We start from the raw sequence: 11,687 nt of genomic DNA on the forward strand, positions 1-11,687 counted from the left end.
GAAGGATGTAGATTTACTTGAGCGTGTACAGAGAAGGGCAACAAGATTGGTGAGGGGAATGAAGGGATCCTCTTACCAGGAGAGGCTTGAGTTCTGCAAATTGCAGTGGCTGGAGACTAGGCACCTGCCTGGTGATCTGATTGAGGTGTATAAGGCCTTGAATGGATTGAGCACGCTGAATTCTGATGGGATCCTTCCACTTGTTCAGATTACGAACCTAAGGGGGCACAAATTCAAATTAAGAAAGGACAGATGTAGAAATGATGTGCGGAAATTTGCCTTTAGCCAGCGGGTGGTTAATTGCTGGAACAAACTTCCATCTGTCGTTGTGGAAGTTGACAGGTTAAACAAATTTAAGGAGGAACTGGATAGGCCATTTGGAGGATTGGTAATGGTGTGATTTTTTTTTTTTTTTTTGGCTGATGCTGCATAAGCTCATACACTTGCTTTCTTGCATCACATGCCACTACTACTACTACTAAATAATAACACATCATGACTACACATCATGAACTTTTATTCTGAACAGAAAATGTAGCATTTCAGACACAATGCTTTTCTTCTTCTTCCATATGAAACTGTAAACAAGTTAATAAAATGAAGAGCTTTACAGAGATAAAATTACAAATCATGGGCCACAGGAGTAGAAGTTCCTTCCTCTGCTGTTGGAAACTACATGTAGTAGTAATGGAAAATGATGCAAGAAGGCAAACTTATACAGTAATACCCTCCAAGAATTTGTCTACTTCTTACTTCAATTTTTTTAACAGAACTCCAACAACAGAAACTTCGACAATAACAGATGGAAACCTGTTCCAACAATCAAACACTTGCCGGCTGAAGGCAAACTTCCACACAATCTATCCTGCAAGTATCCTTCCTCAACATAAATTTATGTCCCTTCATGTGCATATTCTCAACAAGTGCAAGAATACAATTAACATTCGGCTTACTCATCCCAGTCAAGGCTTTAAACATCCCAATCAGATCTCCACACAGGTGCCGGTTCTCGAGATGATGCAATTTGAAGAACAAAAGCCTTTCTAGGTAAGAGCACACTTTTGTTCCCTTCATTAATCTAGTAGCCCTTCTCTGCTCCAGTTTCAGCAGTTTAAGATGCGGCCTAACCAAGGCCTTGTGAAAAAGAATAATCATCTCCTTATTCCTGCTAGCATAGTTTCTGTATATCATTGACAAACCCCCATGAGCTGTTTCTGCACTGCTCAGAGAAGTTCATATCTGACTGCACAATCACCCCCAAGGTCTTTTTCATTTTCCACTAGCAGCCCGAGTGTAGTACCACACAGTTCATAAGTTACTGTGGGGTTACTGCTACCCATATGCGGTACCTTGCATTTGTCAATGTTAAACTTCAACTGATATTTCTCAGCCAATTGACCAAATTTTCCTAGATCTTGTGGGAGTAGCTCACCCTGATTACTGTCATTCTGCTAACCTTTGTATCATCTGCAAACTTTGACAATACACCTGATATACCTTCATCAATATCATTAATAAATACTGAAAACAACAATGGGCCCAGCACTGAACCCTGCAGGACTCCGCTGATAACATTAGTCCATGAAGAGTAGTGACTATTGATAACCACTCATTGTCTTCTTCCACATAGTTATCCCTTTATCCATAGTAGTAACTTCCTCTTAATGCCACATTGCTCCAGTTTATACAGCAGTCTTTTATGTGCAACAGTATCAAAAGCCTTCCTGAAATCCAAGTATATGATATCAAAATTATTTTTTGCATCCAGTTCCTTGGTCACTGCATCATAGTAAACCTATCAGATTGGTTAGACAAGACCACCCCTTAACAAATCCATCCTCCGATTGCAGTATAATTGCATTCCTGTACTGATGGTGCTACATTACTTATTTAACCAGTGACTCCATTATTTTCCCCTGGAACATGTTAAACTAACAGGTCTATAATCACTCATGTCATTTTTTGATCCCCCTTTATCAATTGGGGATACATTTGCACATCTCCATATGGAACTTCCCCAGAATCCAAGGATGCTCTCATAATTTACCCCCAGGGGCTCACATCTGGTGAGTATGAGCTTGGCACACCCAGGGTCCCCGAGCTGGATATCATCATTCTCCTCTTTCTTGGTGATTCCTTTCTACTTTTGACTCTCTCTTTCTCAGGGTAATTTGAGAACTTTTTTTTTTTTTTTTCTTGGTGCAGCATAAGCCTCAGGCTTCCATGCACCATATGGTTATTAATATTAATAATAATAATAATAATGGCTAAAGGCTTACTTACCTCCTTTGATACTTCTCTTAATATGATTGGATAGATCCCATCCACCTTAGGTGCCTATTTTTATGTTCAGCTTCAAAAATTCCTCTTCCACTTTCCTTTATCACAAAGTCATTTAGCTCCCCACTGGAGTTTGTTAAACTTCTGGTATCCTCTTCCCTAAAGAATTTTTTATGTGTGAATGTAGATGCAAAATACATATTCAATTTGCCAGCAATATGAGCAGGGTTATCACCAGTTAACCCACAAACATCAAGTGGCCCATTATGATTCAATCACTTCCTTCTAAGCATAGAAGTCTTTGCTGTTTTTCTTTGCATTCTTTTCCAGAGACTTAGCATAATCTGCCTTAGCTTGCCTAAACTCCTTTGACTTGATTATTCACTAATTTATATGAAAATTACAAAAGAGTTGCCTCAATATTTCTTCATAGGATGACTTCTATTCTCTACTCTCCAGATCCGGTTTAAAATGATTTAAAATGCATAGAAAACCTCTTTAAAATTATTAAATGTGTTCAATTCTCATAGTACATGAATGATCCAACGCCCCAGGATCATAGTCGAAAGCCTCAACCCGATCCCTCCACGAAACCTCGCTTGACTGAAGACATCATGTCAGATATTTAAAAATAGACGGTGATAAAATATCACAAAATAAACTGCTACATAAAAGCGAGATGAACGAAACGTGTTCACAGATCTGAATACTAATGCACGATATGTGTGTGTGTTCCCCACAATATTTATGGGAGATTATTCGTTAAGATGCATGCTGGTAAAAGCTTATGAATCTGAAATAAAGAAACGGACGTCGTATGTCTCATTTCTAAGGTTTCCACAATTAGTAATTTTGTATAATTGTATGTTTATAACCTTAGCCTCATTGAACAGGAAAGTGTGATTCTCATTTATGGCATGGAAAGACAGTTCTGATGGTGTGGCTTGTAACGCTCTAACCGACGCAGCATGCTGTTTTAGGCGCATATCTAAAAGACACCTTGATGATCCTACATAAGAGGAATCACAATCTCCGCATGAGATACTATATACTATGTCATGCATTTCTATGTGTGATGAGGGAAGGACGGAAGTATTTTTCAATATGGAGTGAAGTTTCTGTGTTGGTTTTGCTATTATTTTTAATTCTGTATCCTTGAGAAGAATATTAAGTTGTCTGTACTATTGTTCAATGTATGGAACTGTAATACAATTTTTTTTGCTAATTCTGTTATTGTGTTCTATATTGTCTGCCCTGCCTTTAGCCTGCAGTCTAATACTGTTAATGGTGACATGAGGATATCCCCTATTTAAAAACATGCACATTAGTTCTTCAGCTTCTATATTTAACACTGTCTGTGTTGTAGCATATTTATAAGCATTAGTAAACTGATTAAATATAATGCAACATTTGTAGGTAAACGGATGGTAACTGGTATGATGCAAGAACATTCCTGTATTTGTGGATTTACGGTAGATTTTAAACTGGAATCTGTTCCCCACCCTTGTGACTGAAAAATTTTAAAAATTAATCATTCTAGTCTGTTCATTCTCATTTTCCAATGTAAATTTCAATCTTGTAAGTTGTTGAAAGTCAGAAAAACATTGTTTGTAGTCTGCTCATCCGTTAGTCTTAGCAGTCTAATTGCCAAGATGTATCTAAATAAAATTGAACAGATACACTTAACACCGTTTCTACCTAGGAATGCATTTTATGGGAGGCATTTGGATGAGATCTTTATCATAATGGATGAGCAGACTACAAACAGTCATTCAAATACTTCCCATAAAATGCAATCCTAGGTAGAAACAGTGTCAAGTGTATCTGTTCAATTTTGTTTAGATAAATCTCGGCAATTAGGCCGCTAAGACATAGCCCCATAGGTAAACCGAAAATCTGTCTATAGACTTTATCTTGAAAGGAGATGTAATTCGCTTGGACTAAAAGTTTTACCAAGTTAAAAATTTCTTTTTCAGAAAATTGGTATAATTTACACTAATTGTGTTATCATTGAAAATGTTCCATATTGTGTCCAATGCATATTCTATGTTAACATTAGTATATAATGATATGACATCCAATGAAAATAGTTGGTCTCCATCTCCTATTCTACGATCCTTTAAATTAGTAAATAATGTGTCAGTGTTTTTATACTTGAATTCAGTACTTGTCTAAATGGCTTCATTATGTAATATAAATGTGAGGCTAAGGGTGCAAACACCGAGTTTTTATATCAGACTATAGGTCTAATAAGATGACCCGTCTTGTGAAGTTTTATTTGTCCAAATTATATGGGTATGTTATTTGTCCTTACCTTAAGATGTTTCAGTTGTGCCATGGAGATATAGTCCATTTTTCTGTATTCGGTAAGAGATTTATTATATTGTTTGATAAGATTCTCAAATATTGCAATACTGACTTCTTGATAGGTAATGTTATCTGATATAATATCACTCAATTTGTGTAATCTGTTTTGTTTAGTACCACTACAGTATCTTCCTTGTTCTCACTCTATATTACGATATTCTTATTTTCCTGTAATTTTCACAACACTATACTTTCATTTTTGGTTAACCTGGGTAAATGGGGGTTTTTTGTGTTATTTACTAATTGGTTAATCTGTTATATTAATAATTCTTTATGTGGTATATCTTTGGGAGATATAATAATGGGAATACTAAATTATTCAAGAAATCTCTTGAATAATTTAGTACATGCTTACAGTATGGTAACATTACAGTACAGGCAGTTCTCACTTTACGAGTTCTCGGATTTACAAGTTTTTTCCCCAAGTATGAAGTATCAACAAAATCTAAAATATGAACGTTAATTGCAAAAAATGAATGTTAAACATTCATAAATACCGCATTCCAAACAACGTGCGTAACTATACAATACAGTGTACCCCGCTTTACGATATTAATCAGTTACAGAGACACCATAGTATCATGAAAACATCGTAATGTGAACCCAATAACACATTGTTTTTTGGTAATTTGTTTCAAGATCTCAGAAGTTGAAATTTTCGATGTATAATTAAGCTATTTATCTCTCCAAAATATCATTTTTAAGGTCACGCTCGTGACCTTAAGGCCATATAAAAGGTCGTGAGCATGGTTTGTAAATTGTATTAGTTACCAATTCAAATCATTAAAATACACTACACTTTCACTGTTATCATATATTCCGTTATAAGAATCAATTTTAAACTCCTTTGTGATATTTTTCTAAAGCACATTTATTATTATTTTTTTTTTCTGAAGGTCATGACCATAAAACAATAAAAACAATTTGTACTTTCCAGTTTATTGGACTTTTCTGTTACTGCAAGCAATTATAAATGGGTAGTAAACTCGGTCTTCTTGCATTTGCAAAAACACCGATAGCTGGAATTTTGCGGGTTTTTACGTTATTATGGCGAAATGTGTTTCCCCTTTACTGAAATCTTCAATCATATAAAAAACATAAATAAATTTTCAGAATCTTCTCTTCATTCCTTTTTTTTTAAGCTTCGTAAACTTGTTACTCCACGCAAATCGTGTTAGTTGCAATTTTTGTGTGCCGTTAAAAAATGCTTATGCATGCTATTGAAATTTATAAAGAAAAGAGAAGATTATATTGGAAACAAATGCCTCTTGAAACATTTCTGAAGAAGACGACTCTTTGTGCAACAAACCAACAAGTGCAGAGCCAATAATGAGTGATCAACGAGTGTGCATTTAATTGATGATGATGAAGAATAAACATTCTTTAACATTTGTAAGTCGTAAATAATTTCTATATTATTAAAATTTCCTTGATTTTACAGGCTACGTTTTTGTTTCTTTCGATAAATCAATCATTGTTTAAACAAACTAATTAGTTAACTAATTTCATTGTTGAGAACGTAACCCTATTTTTAACCTTATGTCTATGGGAAATAAATTCCCGCTTTACAAGTGCACGCTAGGAACGAATTAACTCGTAAAGTCGAGAACTACCTGTACTATGCACAAAAACACCATATTTCCTTTCAAACATTGCCTTTTTAAAGGGTTAGTCCCAAAATTCGCTAAAGTTAATCTTAGCTGAAAATTCCAGGTATAAACAGGTTAGCGTCTTCCACTTCACATAAAATTTTAAAGCTAGCATAAGAATTACAGATATCTGTAAAGAAGGAATACTTCAGACAAGTACGACTTCAACACAAAATTAAAAGATATTTACACTTTAACAATTGGGTAGTTTTGAAATCCTCTATAGATTTAAGGAAGGAAGCTGCAACAACAGAAATACAAACAAGACATTCCAATAAACTATAAGCATTATTAAAACCTAACTGTTCTTGTTTCGGAGAAACCGATACCACCATTGAGGGTTACATTACATAAGAATGTCAATCAGGACAATCAGGATGATATTTGCTACCTGCCCTTGCAGATACAGTGCAACATGCCCGCGCGCGCGCACACACACACACACGCACACACGCACACACGCACACACACACACACACACACACACACAAGATCCACATGATACACAGACATTACCATCGCATACTCAAACTAAGAATGATGATAATTATAAATGGGTGACGAATCTTTCATTATGTGAATTATTGGAATATCAGGTAACACTTTTAGAAAGAGGACTGAATTACAATTTACCCACCCCGCACACTTCCAAAGAAACAAGTAGTGGTAGAATTATAATACTGCATAAAGGCATACCGCATAAAGAATTATTAATACAACAGATTAACCGAGTAGTAAACAACACAAAGAACCCACATTTACCCAGGTTAACCAAATATGAAAGTATAGTGTTGTGAAAATTACAGGATAAGAAGGACATTGTAATACAGAGGGTGGACAAGGAAGATACTGTAGTGATGCTAAACTAAACAGATTACACAAACAAACTGAATGATATTAAATCAGATAACACTACCTATTAAGAAGTCAATATCGTGGTATTTGAGAATCTTGTCAAATAATAAATCCCTTACCGAATACAGAAAAATGGACTATATCTCCATAGCAACTGAAACATCTTAAGGAAAGAACAAGTAACATACCCATATTATTTGGACAACACAAGACGGGTCATCCTATTAGACCTATAGTCTCATTTAAAAACTCGGCGTTTGCGCCCTTAGCCTCACATTTATACAGGGTGTCTAAATAATATTGGTATAAACGTTTAGGGGAGGTAGGTAACATCTAAAGGAATGTGAATCGCACAGGAACCCATAACTGGAAACATCACCGTAAGTCGGTACACGCCACTGTTCATAAGTTCACGAGATGGAAAATTTCTGGTTTACTCATTCAAGCAGTAGTTACCGCACGAAGAACATGCATCGATATACGAACTGTGAGCTGGCAGACATGCACCTAGTGTATGGATTAGCAGAGGGCCCACACGGTGCGGCACAACATTGCTTCGCAATAAATGTGTGGACAGGTATGGTCGGTGACTGCTTAGTCAGCCCATACCTGTTACCATCCCACATGAACTCCGCTAAATATCGGATATTTCTTGAACAAGTTCTACCAGGGTTACTTGACGATGTTCCAGCAAATGTGAGATGCAACATTTCGTTTCAACATGACGGGGCGCCTGCCCATTACGGAAGGTGTGTTCGTGACCATTTGAACAGGCGTTTTGGGCGTCAATGGATTGGCCGTGGTGGACCCGTTGCCTGCCCCAACGCTCACCTGATTTATTGAGCCTTGATTTCTTTCTGTGAGGGGGCCCTCAAATCTATCGTGTATGAATCGCCTGTGGAGACGGAAATGGATCTCGTGGCGAGACTCGTCTGCGTTGCTGCTACTGTCAAAGAAACTCCAGGTGTGTTCGACCGTGCTGGCCAATCCATGCTGTGTTAGTGTCACGCATGCATCGCGTCTTGTGGTGGAACCTTTGAGCATCTGTTGTAACATCATGAAATGCATACATCTCATACTCCATTGTTAATATTATGTCAAATAAATGTTTGCCACTAATTACTGTCTTGTGTCATTTCTGCTTCTTGTGCCTCTGCTACTACTTTCCCGTGACGTTTCCGGTTATGGGTTCCTATGCGATTCACATTCCTTTAGATGTTACCTACCTTCCCTAAACGTTTGTACCAATATTTTTGAGACACACTGTATTACATAATAAAGCCATTTAGACAAGTACTGAATTCAAGTATAAAAAAACTATGACACGTTATTTACTAATTTAAAGGATCGTAGAATAGGAGATGGAGACTAACTATTTTCATTGAATGTCATATCATTATACTAACATACTAGCGTTAACAAAGAATATGCAATGGATACAAAGGGACCTTTTCAATGATAACGTAATTAGTATAAATCAGACCAGGTTTCCGAAAAAAAGAAATTTTTAACTTGGTCAAACTTTTAGTCCAAGCGAATTACATCTCCTTTCAAGATAAAGTCTATAGACAAACTTTCGGTTTGCCTATGGGGCTAAGTCTTTGCGGCCTAATCACCGAGATTTATTTAAATTTTGGACAGGTGCCTAAAACAACATGATGCGTCGGTTAGAGCGTCATGAGCCAAGAACTGCCTTTCCGTGCCATAAATGAGAATCACACTTTCCTGTTCAATGAGACTAAGGTTTTAAACATACAACACAATCATACAAAATTACTAATTGCAAAAACTTTAGAAACGAGACTACAAAACTCGATTAACATACAATGTCCGTTTCTTATTTCAGATTCATGGGCTTTTACACGCATGCATATTAACAAGTAATCTCCCATAAATATCGTGGGGACCACATACTTATCGCACATTAGTATTCCGACCTATGAACACAATGGAAGTCGAAAAGCATGGTCCCCTTAAGGAAGGAAAACTTCGTAAATTAATTCATTGAAATTTATTTTCATCGTCACATTTTTATGTAGCAGTTTATTTCGTAATATTTTACAACATCTATTTTTAAATATCTGACATAATGTCTTTAGTCACTCAAGGTTTCGTGGAGGGTTTGATAGTTGGGGCTTTCAACTATGATCCCAGAGCATCAGATCATTCATGTACTAAGAGGATTGAACACATTTAATAATTTTAAAGAGGTTTTCTATGCATTTTAAATCATTTTAAACCGGTTATGGAGAGTAGAGTATAGAAGTCATCCTATGAAGAAATATTGAGGTAACTCTTTTGTAATTTTCAAATATGAATAAAACATATGATATATTGAACCACTGTTGCTCTTAGATTCATAGTAATAACACTAATTTATATCTACCATGCTTTCCTGATTAGATCTTCAATGTGTAGGTACTCAGCACTGAACTTTGTTCAATATTTCTTATATGCATTAAGTGTATTTAGTGGATGTAATTCATTTTAAACTGTTCTATTATCACCAATGAAAAAGTTCCCCAGAATAATAATAGTTACAATATACCTGCATAAAGTTATGCAGGTGTATCATAACTAACACATTAGAATTTTAACTTACACATTTTAACTATCACATTAGAATCTATATATTTTTTTTTATTATAATAAAATATACTTACAACATTCTTAAAGAAGAAAGATGCTGAAAAACACCATCTGCCAATCGACTAATGGTATTTCCTTCCAAAATTCTGTAATGAAAAAAACAAAAAAAAAAAAAAAACTTGTCTATGCGTATATAAGGTAATCATAATAAAAATATACTGTATTTGTTCATGTACAAGCAACTTGTTTTACCCGAAGAATATATATAAGTCTATGTTTTTCATGGGGGAATCTTGTCAAATAATAAATCCCTTACCGAATACAAAAAAATGGACTATATCTCCATGGCAACTGAAACATCTTAAGGCAAGAACAAGTAACATACCCATATTATTTGTACAACACAAGAAGGGTCATCCTATTAGACCTCTGGAGTATGTATGTATGTACAGTATATAGATTTTTATCTTGAAATTTTTCCAGTATGTGCTGCCTTCTCTTATCTTTGTTTCTAACTAATCACAGACAGAGTTTTAATAGATAGCAGCACAAAATTAGTATTAAAAATAGCTTTAAAAATTGGAGAAAGGAGGAAATCAATCCTATTAGCCTCAGTTGTCTCTGATTTGGATTTACAAAAAAATTCAAAATTGAAAGAATTGTTTGAAATTTGAATCCAAAATATGAAAAAGATTGAATAAATGGCACATAAAGAGCTCCAGAGAAAGTGCAGTAACCCAAAAAGAAAAAAACTAACAATTTTTTACATGTTTTTTTAATCTCATTTGATTTGTGGCAATAATTTTTGAGTAATATTGGGCAATCAAGTCAAAATAAGAACAAATTAATATTTAAAAGCATTTATATGCAAATTTTTCATTTTTTACAAAACTTGTAAGTTCCACAAAGAAACTAACTGCATGGACTCATTCCATCAGAAACTGATTACAGGAAGACAACACACATTTAAAAATCTCACTCGTGAAAGGGCAAGGAATAGTATTCATAAACTTATTTAATGAAGAGCAAAATAACCAAGTTAAAGAAATTAAGTTACAGAATATTGAGGACTTTATTTAATTTCATGTAATTCAATGGTAAACAACTTAACGAGCACATTAAGTTGTTTATCACTGAAACTATAAAAAGGAGAATGAGAAAAAAAATAAAAAATCATTGAAATATCAGAAAATGTAAGAACATTTAATAAGATGCTGCAACTTACTAAAACAATTAAAAATTAATGGCAAAATAAAAAAAAATGTTAAGAAAAATAAACTAGAAAGTAAATGTTAATTTGCAGTTAACTTGTTAGGTTGTTTGTTTGGGAATTTTTAGGCACATCAGCATCTATGGCCATAGTGTGCCGAACTTGTTAGAGGTTAATTTTCAGTCTCAATATCTTAATAAATATTCTACTACTTGATATTTCAATGGGCCTTGGTTTTTTATTTCTATTTGTTTTTCAGGTTCCTAATTTTTTATATTCCTGTTACTTCTCTTGAACAGTACTGTTCAAGTCTTGTACAATATTCATTCCAATCAATTATCTAGGGTTAAGTCCTCAACACTTTTTTACTGTTGAAACTTCTCTTTATTTAGTCAAGAATTTGCGAAGTCATGCAAACAAAATACTGATTTTATTCTGGGTACAATCTTTTAAATGAAAATATTGCAAAAATAAAATAATAATTCAAATCTTAAAATCAAAAGTAATCTCAATCTTAAGTACTCACAAACGTTGTAGAGATATTAATCCAGTGAAGGTTCCAGAAGACAAAGTTGAAAGTTTATTTTTTGAAAGATCACTAAAAATAAGAAAACGATACCATATAAAACTTGAATACATTCCAGTTTTACTATTACACATGCACAGCATAACATATTAGGAGAGAGAGAGAGAGAGAGAGCACATAAAGAAACAGCTAATATTTATACACAGTGGCA

The 11,687-nt window shown here is 34.6% G+C and overlaps 1 protein-coding gene across 1 annotated transcript in view; it reads right to left on the minus strand.

Annotated features, from left to right (window-relative positions):
* The window catches only part of LOC150078213 (adhesion G protein-coupled receptor A3-like), a 112,942-nt gene extending 103,073 nt beyond the window's left edge, over positions 1 to 9,869 (minus strand). Inside the window, exon 1 of the mRNA XM_090384262.1 lies at positions 9,815 to 9,869. Within this exon, the coding sequence (XP_090240388.1) occupies positions 9,815 to 9,819 (5 nt within the window). The 5' untranslated portion in view covers positions 9,820 to 9,869. The remainder of the gene's footprint in view (positions 1 to 9,814) is intronic.
* Positions 9,870 to 11,687: the final 1,818 nt, after the last annotated feature.

This window comes from Mastigoproctus giganteus, chromosome 11, assembly GCF_048544385.1.
Source record: "Mastigoproctus giganteus isolate SK-2022 chromosome 11, ASM4854438v1, whole genome shotgun sequence".
Lineage (NCBI taxonomy): Eukaryota > Metazoa > Arthropoda > Arachnida > Uropygi > Thelyphonidae > Mastigoproctus > Mastigoproctus giganteus.